The 14568-nt window shown below is 56.3% G+C and overlaps 1 protein-coding gene across 5 annotated transcripts in view; it reads right to left on the bottom strand.

Annotated features, from left to right (window-relative positions):
- Positions 1 to 507: 507 nt before the first annotated feature.
- The window catches only part of SPATA19 (spermatogenesis associated 19), a 32247-nt gene continuing 18186 nt past the window's right edge, over positions 508 to 14568 (bottom strand). For 3 of the 5 annotated variants that reach the window (XM_082475861.1, XM_082475859.1, XM_082475860.1), the window contains 4 exons: positions 14230 to 14322; positions 13962 to 14053; positions 11225 to 11302; positions 508 to 2690 (listed from right to left, as the gene is read on the bottom strand). In XM_082475861.1, coding sequence (XP_082331987.1) covers positions 2456 to 2690; positions 11225 to 11302; positions 13962 to 14053; positions 14230 to 14322 — 498 coding nt within the window. In that variant the 3' untranslated portion in view covers positions 508 to 2455. Of the gene's footprint in view, positions 2691 to 6487; positions 10144 to 10863; positions 10940 to 11224; positions 11303 to 13961; positions 14054 to 14229; positions 14323 to 14568 lie in introns of those variants that run through there. The other 2 variants (XM_082475862.1, XM_082475863.1) reach the window with 2 other exon arrangements.

Below are 14568 nucleotides of genomic sequence, written 5' to 3'. Positions count from 1 at the left end.
TATACGCTACACTCCTGGCCCCTCATGTACGATCTTTACCATCTTGCGCCAGTGTCTTTACCTCCGCGTGTCTGACTCGTCGTCTGTGAAGCGTGGGCGCTGGCAGCACAACAGCGTACGGCTGTTGAGAGAAGTGAACGACATGACCGCGCTTACAGCAAAGGCTGAGTAGGTGTTACCTATCACTGCTGTGATGATTGTTACCGTGACCATCAGCATTAACCCTGTGAGTCAGCACAACAAAGGATCCTTTAAAAATAAAATGTGAAAGTTTATAAAGACTCCGAGAAGTCAACAGCACAAAGTCACAAACGAGCCTCCAGCGGGAGAGGAACCAGAGCCCCGCCGGCTGTCTACCAGCCAGGGTTCCTGCCGCCACTCCCTGCTCCCCCTTCACCACAGCTGGACAAGCGGGCAGACTCCTGCCCCAGCGCCACCCCCACCCCCTGCAGAGAGCGGCCGTAGCCACAGACACACACACTCTCTTCTCCCGGTCCCGAGACAGACGCTACGTGCCGCCCATCCAGCCGCCACCGCTTCTCTTCTTCCTTGTAACAGAACCTCACCTGGCGGGGAGAGCCATGCAGCCAGGCCCAGGGACGAGCCGCCCCACTGCCCTGAAACAATCACAGAACCTGAATTCCCCTGTGCCATTCCTGGCCAGTGAGATGGAAGGGGATGCAGCTGAAGCCTTGGGGGAACTTACGGGACCCCACCCACTGTCCGCTCCAGACACAGTGTCCCCCAGCCAGCTGTCCTCACGTCTCCTGAAAAAGGGACTCCAAGCTGCCATCCTCTCTGTCGTCACCCACCACGTTCACAGCCTCACGTCCAGCTTGGACCCTTCTCCGAGGCCTTCGTTCGTTCATTCATCAACACCTACCCGTGCCCAGCACCCGGCTGGTTGCTGGAGAGGCAGCTGTGAACAGGGCGGCCATCCCTGTCCTCGGGAAGGTGCCTACACTGTTGTCAGCAGCTCAGAGCCCAGCGTCAGTCTTCAAACCACCTCCCAACCACCCTATGGGACAGGCAGAGCAGAAATCAATACTCGTGTGTGTGTGTGCGCGTGTGTGTATTCTTTAAATGTTTTAAATGAGTCTCAGAGAAATTAAGCCACTTGCCCTTGATTAGACACATCTAGAAAGTAACAGAGCTGGGACTTCAAGTTTGATGTTCTTTCCACCACAGGAAAACTTAAATTCTAAGAAATACGATTCAAAGAGGCCTCCTAGGGTCAGAGACGTCCCGCAGTGATGGAGGAGGCCGCTCACACAGCCACTCGCTCACACCCAGCAGCACCTGCGGTGGCCGAGGGTGGGGGATGGGAGGGAACTGGGCCCGTGCTCAGGGGATCACGACCAAGTAACCAAAACTCGCAAGACCCCCCACCGAGGGGAACTCTTCTGCCTCTTTGCCTGTATCTGTTTTCACTGTACCCAGTCCATGAAGAGCAGGAGAGGGCTTACTCCTGGCTACAGAGCAGGAACCCTGATGGGGCCTGTGATGCCGAAGGTGACAGGGAGAGAGAGCGAGAGAGGCCCCTGAGAGGAGGAAGTCTGCGAGGGCTGTTCATGCCCGTCTGTTCTGTCAGCCTGTGCTCCTTACACGGCCTTTCGTGTTCAGTGACAAATGGAAACAGCAATCCCAGAGGACGGCCCCCAAGGCTGTTCATCGCTACAGGGACCCTCACCCCAGTGACCTTGGGGAGACGTTTCCTCCACTGCGGTTCATTCGGGCCTCACGCGCCCGTGACAGATTCCATTTGGGGAGGAGGCCCACGGTCTGTACGTCAGACCTTCCACGCCCGGGGGCGGTGGTGGGTAGGGGCACCGTGGAGAGACGCAGGGGTCAGTACCGCAGACGGGGTGTGGGCCAGCCAGGGTCTGCGTCTCCAGGGGGTCGGCTAGGCTGCACTGCGTCAGCTCAGCCCCTACTGGGCACCTACCGAAGACGAACAAAACATCAATCTTGCCCTAAAGAATCTTACCATCTAGCAAGTCTGACAGGACCACAAATGAAAAAAAAAAAATTTAAATACAGTATGCAAAGAAATTATGCTAAAGAGAGAGCGAGCGAGATATGGAACACGATCCCACTGGCAAGTTAGGAGCCAGGAGAAAGCGGAGACATTTCCAGGGGACATGGCACTTGAGCTGGGCCTCAAAGGGCGAGTGCAATGTCCAGGGCAGGGAACGGGGTGGGGGGCATTCCAGCCTGAAGACGCAAGGTCCACACCGAGTCGTAGCAGAGGATGAAGCCTGCAGGACGGCCCACTGGCGTGTGGACAAGCAGGGCCCTCGCCGTCTGGGAGGGTTGGGTCTGACCTAATGGGCATGGGGCGTGGATCAGGAGAAACTGGAGGCCCCATCTCGTCGCTCACAATAACTCTGGGAAGTAAAGAAGTGCACGAACCGAAGACGGGGATGACATCCACACAATCCTGCCCACCACCTGCTCACCGAGGAACGTTCGTCCAAACCGAGCTGCCCGATGCAAAGCCTGGAGGGTCCTGGGCTTGAAGCTGGGAGGGTCTCAGATCTGGGGGTCTGGCAGGGAGGCTGCCTCGACCCACAGTGCAGCTTCCTCCTCCCCTCTCGCGGGCCTTTCTGCCTGTCGCGAAGTTATGCTTGGTCACTGACGACATCCCCCAGGCCTCTCCCCACTCCTTCAAAGCCCAGGGCGGTGGATGCCTAGATGGAAACACAGCTTTTCTGATGAAAAAGACCCCTGAGAGCTGGAGGCAAGGGGAAGCTACCACTGTCTCTGTGCTGCACTGATTGTAACCACATCACTGGGATCTCAGCAGCGTGCAGGACGCCGTCAGAAGCTGCACGTGCCTTGCTCTGGCCCTGCTCAGGGTTACTTTGACTCCCATTTTACCCATGAGCCCAAGGCCACAGTCAGCCCAGCCTTCGAGTCCCTCAATGCATCTTGTTGAGGGACTCCTACGTGGCTCCCAAGGCCAGGCGACTGGACCCAGCACAGAATAAAGAACAGGCCTCAGAGCCAAAACCCAAGACCAGCTGGACCCCAGGGTCCTGGCCAGGCGCAGAGACGGGGAGAAAGTACCGATCAAATCACAATTGCTTTCCCCGCTCTAACAATGCGACCACCATCGGTTCGACAGTCCCATCCCCAGAGCAGTGCGGGGAAGCGGGTGTAGACACCCGGGCTGATTTGCCCGAGGACTCCTGCACTCTGGAGCAGCGGAGGGCAGGGAGGGGCAGGAGGGCAGACAGCACAAACTGTGCGCTGGCTCTGCCACCTCTGATACCGCCACCCTGAGAGGGACACTCGCACCTGACAGAGGGGACAGCCCACGGCTGGAGGAGCTAAAGGGCTCAGCCATGGCCACACAGCCAGCAAAGGCAGGGCAGGGACACCCTTAATGCTGTTGCCCCCCCCCCCCCGAGAGCTGGCAATGGCCCCGTAAAAGGCAGCCAAAACAGTGCCAGCCCCAAGGAAAGCACCTGGGCGCGCCCTTTGCTTCCCAAGGCCTCACTGGTCCTGATGGCAGGAGACCCACGTAGAGAAACGCACACACCCCAGGCTGACAGCTGGACGTCTCCCCTGCAGGAAGCAGAGACAACCCCCTCCAGGAAGAACCCAGAAAGCACTAGAAACCTAAGGGGCCCTGGATGGGGGGGATGAAAGGTGAGACAGGCAGGAAAGTGAGGGCGTGGAAGGAACTAGAGCTGAAGAGGGCCCCGCGGGAACCACGCTCTGCATGACTTGTCTCTCTGCTTCTCTCCCTTTTGTTAACTCTGGGACCAAAGTAGAGCAGGATGCCCCTGGGTGGTCACGAGCTAATTGGCCGAAGACGCTTCCGAAGACCGGGTAGAGGAGGCAGCAACGAGAGCAGCACGTTCCCTCCCAGGCTGACCCAGGAGTCCCCAGGTTCTCTTCTGCCAACAAAGGGCCCGAGGACAGCTGTCTCAGAACAACCTGCATGGGCCTCATAAAAATGCAGGCTCCTGGGCTCCCTCCCCAGGCCACCCAGTAAAACGAGTCGGGTGGCGCTCAGCGATCTCCATCGTTAACAAGTGCCCTGGCACTGTGGTGGGATTCTGACGCCCACCAGCTTCGCACAAAGCGGACACAGGACTTAGGCCCTGAAAAGGGACTCCAAAGCCCCAGCACTGTTCGCAGTGACGCTCCTTCCTTTGGCTGCTATGCCCTGCGTAGCCCCCATCCCTCCCTCGTGAAGGGGGTCCTGGAAGCCCTGAGTGGCGTGCAGGCAGGGATGGGCTTTGTGGGCTAGGAAGGTGACCGCCCTCCTCCTGCCTCTGCCTGCGGCCAAACAGAGCAAGGGGCCTCCTCCCCCGTAAAACTAAGGCCTGAGGTCCTCTGCCTGCTCCCCAAACAAGGGGCCCTGAGTGGGCGGAAGAGCTGAGTGCGGGCGCTAACGGAGGTGCTGGGAGCCGGTGAGCCCTACGTGGTGGACAGTGTGGCCAGAGGCACCATCGAGGGACCGGCAGCTGGCAACACCAGGGCAACAGCACCCTCTGCTGGACACAGGACACCACACCACCCTCCCGCCTGGAGCAGGCCAAGCTGGGCGCCTCTCTCCCCAGACCCCAAGGGAGCTCAAGGCCAGAGGAAGTACCTTTCCTCAGTCGGCACACGGGCCCAGAGAAGGCCCCTCCCAGGGCGTGGGGCGTCCCCGGGTCCAGCTGGTCCCCAAGGCAGGCCTCCAGAGCCCGCGGAGCTGGCAAACCTCACCCACCCGAGGGGCCAACCTGACTCGCCCGTGCGTGGGTCTGAAAACACAGAAGGATCCATGACCCATAAAGCCTTTATTAGCTCTTGCAGCTTCATTTAACTACACAAATGGCTTGGTCACAGCTGACTGGTCCCAAATTTGCCAGTGATTTTCTTTTAATTTACCGTGGCTCAGTCCCCCTGTAATACAGGTAGAGGAGGCATATTTGTTCCCAAACTCCCCTCCTGGGGTTAATCACGCAAAGAACAAAACTCCATCTGAGCCACTTAATGATTTCATTTCCACCCAGGGTCTGGAGGAGCCGCGGCTACAATACCAACGCGGGTCCCTCGCTCCCCACACTCCAGGCGCTTGAGCGTGAGGGTGGCCGTCTCCTTACTGTCACCTCCGGCCGGGCCCAGAACTGCGGTCTCCCTTCCTTCCCGGGGGCTACAGCGCCCCTGCTCCTCCAGGTGCCTGAAGCTGAAGCCAAGCGCACGCCGCCCGTCCCCGGCCAGCACGCACGTCGGCTCCTTTCCTCGGGTACCCTGGCAGGTTCCACGGGGTTCTCTGGCACACAACTGTAGGGTACCCGCCTCCTCTCCTGCCATGATCTCCACCACACCCTGCCTTCCAAACATTCAGGGCCAGGCCCGCGTCCCTAACTGTCCTCCACACCTTCCCGTAGGGGTGTCCCCTGCCTAGAAGACCCCTCCTCGTTGCCAGAGCCTGGAGAAGCCTCTGCTAAATGTCCCCTCGCAGGGAAGTCCACACTTTCTCTCAAGCAGAGACCACTTCCTCCTCTGCTCTCCCGTCTATGCTCACACAACCCTGCATTATGTCTGTGCCTGTCATCCTTCCACCACCCTGAGCCCCTGAGGACGCGACAGAATGTTCGCCTGGGAAGCCGCTCGTGGCTGCATGTAAACGCTCAGGACGCTTCATTTGAGTTGTGGCCCTACCATAGTTCACGGATGTGGACGTGAACTGTAGTCACCATTAAACTAAGATGCTCAAAGGCCTCCCACCTGCTCACGCGTCCCACGTGGCGATAAAATCTAAACCCTGCGGCGCACACAGGCTTCACCTTCAGGAAACCTGTTTTTGCATGGAAATGGCACCATCTGGTGGTTTCCGGCAAAACTGGCGCTCAGTTTGGACTGTGGAGCAGGTGTTGTCCCTTCACTGAACTGTGACCCAGGAGCCTGAGGCTGAGAGGCCTGGCCAGCTGAGCGTCTCTTGGCGCCTCCCCAGGAGCGTGAGGAGAGGTCGGGAGGGCAGAGCTTCTGGGACTGCAGAGAGTGGCCCGTGGACCTCTTCCCTGCCTCCATCCTCCCGCCGAGGTCTGGACTGCAGCCCTGCCCGCAGAGGTCAGCCTGGTCCTGCCCCGGGCACTCTCAGGGGCCACCCCTCCAGCCCGGCCCTGTCTGTCCATCCACCTGCTGGACATCACCTGCAAGGCCACCTCAGGCCCCAAGCTGAGCCCACCCCACAAGACCCCTTCCTGGGCAGCCACCAAGCTGAGCCCACCCCACGAGACCCCTTCCTGGGCAGTGCACCCCTGTCGCCAGCTGTCCCCACGTGCCTCCTTCCCCGCTCTGCAGGTGCCACCATCACCAGCTCACCTCCGTCCTGTCTCAAGCCCATCCCCTCGCTCCCTGGGGACCCCTCCTGGGCCCCCCGCCCCCATCCTGCACCGCAGCCCGGCTCCACAGGTAACACTCCTGCGCTTCCCACCTCTGCTTCCCACCCGTGTGGCCTGGCCCGGGCCCCTCTCAGCTCCCTCCCCTGTGCCCCTCTCCTCCGCTCCTGTCCAGCCAGAGCAGCCTTGCTGCTTTTCCTCCTGTCCTGGAGCCCCTGCCTGGCCAGTCCTACTGCCGCTCTTCTCGCTCCCCTCCCTGCTACACGACCAGGCAGAGGGAAGCTGGGAGGGGACAGCGATGGGAAGCAAGTGCAGGCATTCCGGACCTCCAGGTATAGCGGGGCAGGCGGCTAAGGACCCGTCCTACCTCCACTCCCTCCCCTCCCCCGTGTCGGGCTGCCCAAGGTCACCACCACCACCACTACTGTCCACCAAAACGACCCCTCACCCCAGCGTACTGCACAGAGGTATGGCCTGAGACAGCCTGCATTCCAATCCTGGCCATGCATCTAATGGCTGCGTGGCATCAGGAAAGCCACTGAACCTCTCTGAACTTCCAGTTCTTCATCTGCAAAATGAGGTGATGATTCAGTTCTCTTCTCTGATCAGGGCAAGTTCCCATTATATATAGTACTTCTCCTTTATGGTAGTTGTGAAAATTGTGACTAATGTAGTCTAAAACTCGTCTCCCCTGTCAAACCAAAAGTTCCACCAGGACAGGGACGGGGGTTTTGTTTACCGCATGTTCCCCAGCCCAGCCCAGCCCAGCCCAGCCCAGGGCCCACACACAAAGTGGCTGAGAAAGGAGGCCTGGAGCCAGAAGGCCAGGCTGGGCTCCATCACTCCTCAATCACAAAGTGACTCTGGTCAAGGTAACCACCTCTTGGTCTTACGTGGCCTCCTCGCTAATAACAGAAGTATCTACACCAAAGGGCTGCTTGGGTTAAGCGCTTACAGTCCCTGGTACGTGGTAAGAGGTCACCAAACACTGGTGTTATTCTACTAGACACTCAATAAATGTGAGAACGATATCTCCAGTCTCTGGTCTGTGTGTGAAGAGCTTGGAAGTCCTCACCCATCCTCGCAATAAGAAAAAAAGCTGAATAAACCGAAGAGCAACAACTCTTCCCAGATCCATCAGAGAACTAAGGTCACGGGGTAAACCGCTGACCTGAAACCAGGAGAGACAGACAGGTGGATACAGAGACTCACAATGTACCAGAGCAGAACCTCCAGGAACCAGGGCCAGGGAGCCAGGCTTAAACTATAGCTGATGGAGTACTGGTAACTCAGTGTGGACAGGCTTGGGAGTTAACGAGTCCAGGAGGCCAGTCCTAGGAAGGACCTAAGGAGCCCCACCAGGTTCTCACAGTGAAAGATCAGAGAAACCTCCCCCACCCCCATTTCCCAGCAAGAGGAGGGGGAAGTAGCCATTTTGAAATATGTCTTAGCATTCTGTTTTCCTTAACAAAGGCCTGCTCTCAAGGAAAACTATTTTGCCAGAGCCTACCTGGCCGAGGGAAGGAAAATATTCAACTGTAGCCCCCTCCTGCTTTCCCGTCCCTCCTGAGGTAGGAGTGGGGGAAGAGCTGAGAAACACATGTGAAGGTCACAGGCCAGGGGCACAGGTTAACTGAGACCAAGACCAAGTTAGAGGATTACAGGATGCTCCCCTCCCTGCCCCTCACACCTCGCCACATCAACAGGGCTCCTGTAAAGTAAGAGGGGATTACACCTCAAAGAACTGCAAGCTTCAGGCCCTATTTAAGGAGGAATCTCTAGGGAAACCCAAAGACAAAAAGCAAGGACATGAAAGGAAATTTTAGCCTCTGACACCACAGCTGCTGGAAGGAGTAAACACAGCCTGACCCCTAACCAGATAAGTATAAAACCTCACACTGAAGGCCTGCCTACCTCAGTTCCTCTATCTCATTCATCTTACCTGGCTTTCAGCAAAAAACTACAAGGTATGATGAAAGGTGAAACATACATTCTGAAGAGACACAGCAAGCATCAGAACCAGACTCGGACACGGCAGAGAGGTTGGCATTACCAGACTGGGAATTGAAAACAACCTTGACAAACAGGCTAAGGGCTCTAGTGGAAAAGGTGGACACCATGCAAGAACACATGAGTAACCTAAGTAGAGAGACGGGAACCCCAAGAAAGAATCAGAAGGACATGCAGAAATAAGAGACACTGAAATAGAAACGAAGAATGCCTTTGACGGGCTCATCTGCAGACTAGACATGGGCAAGGAAAGAGTCAGTGAGGTTTAAGAAATGTCAGTAGGAATTTTCCAAATGGAAAAGCAAAGAGAAAAAAAAAAGAATGAAAAGAAGTGGAAGAGAATATGTAAGAACTGGGGGACAATTACAAAAGGTGTAACATTTGAGTAATGGGAACACCAGGAAAGAAACAAAAAGAACAGAAAAAATATTTGAGGTAATAATAGTTGAGAATTTTCCAAAATTAATGACAGACCCCAAACAACAAATCCAGGAAGCTCAGAACACCAAGCAGGATAAACACCAAAACATCTACACCTGAACATATATTCAAACTGCAGAAAATCAAACACACACAAAAAAACCTTGATAGCTGGGGTGGGGGGACCTTACCCAGAGAGGAGCAGGATAAAAATACATCCAACTTCCCTTCAGAAACCATGCCAGCAAGAAGAGAGTGGAGCAAAATATTCAAAGTGTTGGGGGGGAAAAAAAGACAAAAAACCCTAGACTTCTGTACTCTTCAAAGCTGTCCTTCAGAATGAAATGGAAATACTTTCTCAGACAAAGGAAACTGTTGCCAGCAGACCTGCCTTGCAAGAAATATTAACAGTTCTTCAGGAGGGAAAAGGATGTAGGTCAGAAACATGGGTCTACATAAGGAAAGGAAGTGCTCTAGAGGAGGAGTAAATGAACATAAAATAATTGAGTGAAACAGACACGCCACACCTCCCCCAGGAAGTCCTCCTGCCCCAGCACAGCCCTGCCCCTAACACCCCAGGAGCCCCAGCACAGCCTGCTTCACACAATGGTAGGGGCCTGTCAGCTGTCTCCCCACAAGGCTGAGAGCCTGTGTCCCCAGAGGCAAGCCCGTGAGGTGCTCAGGGTCCAATGAATGAACGATGGCAAAGCACTCACACCAGAGGCCGGGATGGTGGTTAAACAGTGCATCTCTTTATCAGCAGTTCAGCAAGAAGACTCCAGTGCTGCCACTGTCACAAGGAAGGGCTCACCCACTGGATTCTCTCTGCCCAGGTGTGGTCACTCCTCAGGTCAAGGTGGGGTGGACATCCTTCCGACACAGGCTGCTCCTCGACCCTGAAGGGCATCAACCTGGGAGGCAGGGAAATGCCCAGGGGCGCATCACGGAAATGCGCGAAGGCTGACAGGCAGGGCTGGCAATGCCTCCTTAAGCCCGCTGCTCTCGACATTCACAGAGCAGGACGCAGGAGCGGGAAGACCCACGAGGAGGAGAGGTGGTATGTCAGGCAGAGCTGGTACGGGAGCCTGGCTCTGCACCTTCAAACACAGAGGTGCCAGCAGGCACCCCCGACTCCTCGTCCCTGCTGACATTAGCAAACCACTGACACAGCGCTTGCCACGTGCTGGACCCCACGGTCCACAAAGCAATGTCCTGAAGTCAGGAAACAGGCACCAGGGCATGAAGCAATCGCCCACGCTGGAGCTGGAAGAAAGCCAGCATCTGCTCCCCAGGGTGGCTTCATCTCTACTGTGAGTACAGCTGCACCACCACACCCTCCTCTTACAGTCATCTGGGTCAGATGAGAAACCTAGGCAAAGCACCTTGTGCAGAACTGGCATACAGCAAGTGCTCAATAAATGCCAGCATACACCTCCACGGCCCTCCTCTAAGCGTGCTGCTGGCCCCCCCACCAGCCGCCACGACGATCAGCATGGTCTCTCCTGCGTGGCAGGGGTGCAGCAACCTTTCCCGGACAGAGGCCTCCTGGAGAGGCATCTCCTGGCCTCGGCACGCCACCTTCCACAGCAGCACGGACAGCCACTGCCGTGACCACTGGTACTGCGTGCAGGCCGAGAGGCCACACGACCCAAGGTCACGGCCCTGATCGGGGGCTGGGCCAAAACCTGTGCGCCCTCGCTCCCACCCCAGTGCCGTGTGACCCTGTGACTCAGAGAGGGGCCAGCAGACCAGCAGCAGCTACGCCCAGCAGCTCTAGCAACTCAGAGCTGCAGGTGCCATCGCAGCCTCGACCGCACAGCCCCTGAGACCCCTGGGCCCGTGGACAACTGAGAAGCACTGGTCTGCGACCCCACAGTGAAGAGTCAGAGACGCAAATCTGACCTTGACTCCAAGTCCTTCTGGAAATCTGAGAGGCGTGGCAGGAGCCTAAGGCAGCTGCCTGCTCCCCAACCCCCAGTGGCCCAGGTGCAGGCCCTCGCTGGTATTCTCAAGCCCCACTCAGTGTGCCGGCTCCCTGCCCAGGGAGGCCGCCCTCTCGGCCCGGCCCCTCACCTGTCAGCCCTCTCACCTGCTGCTCTCAGCAGTCTGAGTAGGAATTTCTCTTGTGAAGCTCCTGAGATGCCTCATCCGTAAGATGGCATATGCTGCAGGGGACAGAGGAGAGGAGAGGAGAGGCAGGGGGGAGACCACAGGGTGGCAGAGCCGCCCCCCCCAGAGGACAGACCCAGACCGCCACACAGGGCCGGGTGGGGCAGCAGCCCGAGCCTGGGCCCAGGATCTGAGTCCTGGGAAGAGGCGCTCAGCCCAGAAGGGCCCCTGGCTTGGCCGGGCCCAGGGCTGGAGCTAAGGGAGACCCATGGAGAGGCCAGCAGCGGTCCACCCACCTGCCCCCAGTTAGGAACCGAAATCAACTCGTCTCAAACGCTTACCTTCGTCTCACCTGCTCTATCCGTTCTCGCATGGCATCATTTCTCACCTCGCTCGGCACTTGGAAGATACGGGTATGGCTGCAAAACACCATCAGACGTTGGGGTTCCCGGGTTCCTTCTCTACTAACCAGTCACCGTGGAACCTCCAGGGTTGGAATCATGGGGGACCATAGCTCTGACCCTGTCGCCATGAGCTTTTGAGCTGCACCTTCACCCTCCTTGTACCAGTAACACAAAGCGTTCTTTTTACTAACCAAGTACCCCTGAGCCCCCAACGATCCTGGGCAGGTAGCAAATGGCCCTAAGGAGAGTCAAGGAGACGGAGAAGTTACGCGCCTTTGCTAGAGTTACACAGCGGGTCTGAGCTCCTCACCAGCTCTGTCACCAGCTCTCTCTCATCAGCATTGTGCCACAGTCACTATGGTTCAGAGATCCTTCTAGAACATTCTGTCACAAAGAAGCTGCAGGCTCCTCTTTGCTGCTGTTGTTTTTGTTTTATTTCACTGTTCTGGACTTGCCTTCCTCACCACGGTCCACTTCATGCCCTTCCCAACTCCATACCCCAACAAACCCTCACAAACCCTCCACTCCAGGAAAAGCAGCCTGCCCACTGGACCCCCCCATTCCTGACAGTGCCTTCTGGGTAATGCCTTGCTCTAGGTGCTCTGGGGTTTTCCCTGTGAATTTAGCTTTGATACCGCCTGTGAGGACCCGCAGCCCAAACGTGCTCCAGAACGTGGCTCGTAGAAGATGGAGCTGGTCAGTGCCCAGAGAGAGAGAGAAGCAAGGACAGAGGGCCTGAGGGGACAGGGGGACGCCTCCGAGAAGAAGGGGACACAGAGGCTGGACGGGGTTGGCCGAGGTGCCAGGCTCCTGCCCGTGTGGAAGGCCCCACCTGGCTTGGGCTCCTGTGTGTCCAGTCCCTGCCCAGACACAGGTCAGCCCAGGTGAACGTCCTGCTAGGAACCCTTCTGAAGCCTAGGCAGCAAAGCCGAGAACCTGTGCAGCCCGGCCCCCTACTGTGCCCTCCTAGTGGTGTCCCCCACATGTCCTTCAGGGCTCACATGCTTCTCCACCCAGGTCACTTGTATCCTTTCAAATGGGGAGCTTGGTTTATGTTATTCTCTCTTCCAGAGGCCCTAGCAAACATCAGGTGGCCAGTACACATCTACCATATAAATGAGCATTCAGTGGTGCTTAATAAAGGGATATGCAACCCTGACTACGTACTTCATGAAACTAATAGGAGGATACCAAAATCAGTGGATCGGAGGGAGAACCAGGCTGAGTTTATTGGTTTAAAATCTCCACAGAATATCCAGAGTGGAAAACTTGTATGTAGATAATTGACTGATTTCTGTCCCATGTCTCCAAAGCTTTAACCTACTTACGCTACACAGCCAAGCTCTAAAAAATACCAGAGGGTGATGTTCGTATTATCCAAACCCCTTAAGAAACTGCAACAGCTGGAGCTGGTGGCGTGGCCAGGCTGGGGGAGGACAAGCCTCCCACAGGCAGGGCGGTGGACTGGGGACAGTCACCAATGTTCATGGTTTGGGCGACCTTGGCCGGCTTCCCGTCCAAAAAAAACCTTTCCCAGGGAGGCTTCAAATTAGACCATTCCTCTTATGCAATTCTTGAGCATTTGAATCCTCTTTTAAAATGCTAATGCCACTGGAAGGGGTAAACACAGGAAAACTGTACATCCTGAAGCAAAAACACATTTCTTGAGAAACATATCTTCCTTGATAGGAGAGAGCAAAGCTGGCGATGGGGACACAGGAAGGAAGCCAAGTCCAGAGATGAGAGAGGGCTCCTTCACAGCGGGGGGAAGCCCAGCGGAATCCCACAATGACTCTACTGGGAAAAGAGACCCAAGTGAACATGCATCCCAGAAGGAGGCAGGGAAGCGTGTGCCGAGGCAGTGAGCCAGGTTCCAGGCCCAGCTCCCCTGCCTGGAGCCTTGCCCTTCAGAGCCAGGAGAGGCGGTGTAGATGGTCTGTGCAGGCTGGGGCTGACAAAGCAGCTACTGTGGAGCACAGAATTCTGGGCTCGGGGCCGAGAAACCTCCTCTCACCTCTGCCCAAGACGAGGGCTTTGGCTTTTGCACTTTACGAGCTTATTTTCTTTTATCTCTTTAAAGTGCAGCCACTTCTGAACAAATCAAGTGCAAAAACAACAGAAATCTGAAATTTATTCAGAAGCACTTAAGAAATGGTAAGCAAGCCCAGTTTTCCAACCCCTCTAGTCATTTTAAAATTTAGCAATGAGCTGGGATTTCAAGATAGCAAAAATATTCCCTTAAGACCCCAAAGTAAGGGCTTCCCTGGCGGCGCGGGTTCGAGCCCTGGTCTGGGAAGATCCCACATGCCGCGGAGCAACTGAACCCATGTGCCACAACTACTGAGCCTGTGCTCTAGAGCCCGCGAGCCGCAACTACTGAGCCTGGGCGCCACAACTACTGAAGCCTCCACGCCTAGAGCCCGTGCTCCGCAACAAGAGAAGCCACCGCAATGAGCAATGAGAAGCCCACACACCGCAACGAAGACTTAACGCAGACAAAAAAAAAAAAAGACCCCAAAGTAAGGCTGAAAAACTCAGTCAAAGGAGTCGACGTCTCTAGAGAAGGAGAGCCGTGGGTTTGGGTTGGCCAGTAATCCCGAAGAGGGGGGCTTGTGCCTTCTCTGCTTCCCCCTCCCCACAGTGTGCCTAGCTGGGGGCAGATGAGATGCTTTACCTCCATCTTATGAACTGGATTCTTGTTCTTTCCTCCAGGACCTCCTGACTCTGGTTTGTTAACAAATCAGACTTTGAGAGGTGGTGCTTCACCTAGGAAATCCGGGTGAAGTCCAGTGGTTACTGCCCAGCAAGGACTCCACGGCCAGGGTGGAGCCCAGCCTGGACAAGCTCTGCCCACTTGCCCAGGACCCTTTGCGGTAGGACCCGCCTCCCCCTTCCCCTCCCCTCACCCCCCCCAAGGATGGGCAGCTCAAAGGTTCCATTACCACGTCTCTGGTCACATGTACATCTTGGCCATGCGTAGGAGGGCAGTTGGTGGACATCTTCTCCTTTATGTCCTGGGAAGCCTCTTCTTCAGTCTGCAAGGCAAGCAATTTCCCTCAGAAAGTGTCACTCTATCTGGCCCCAATTCTCCCTCCTCTTCCTTTTCCCTTTTCTTCTTCCCCATCACAACACACACATGCGTGCCCACACAAACACGCTATATCGCACAGTTCCTGCAATTAGCTTGTCTACTGCTACCTTCCTGTGGAATTCCAGGGACTCAGTAAGTCATGGGCCCAAGGTCCTCCTGAGACACCCTGCAGCGGGGCCACGCATCTGAA

Source organism: Balaenoptera physalus, assembly GCF_965194825.1.
Source record: "Balaenoptera physalus genome assembly, chromosome: 10".
NCBI lineage: Eukaryota > Metazoa > Chordata > Mammalia > Artiodactyla > Balaenopteridae > Balaenoptera > Balaenoptera physalus.
This window is presented reverse-complemented; position numbering and strand designations above follow the sequence as displayed.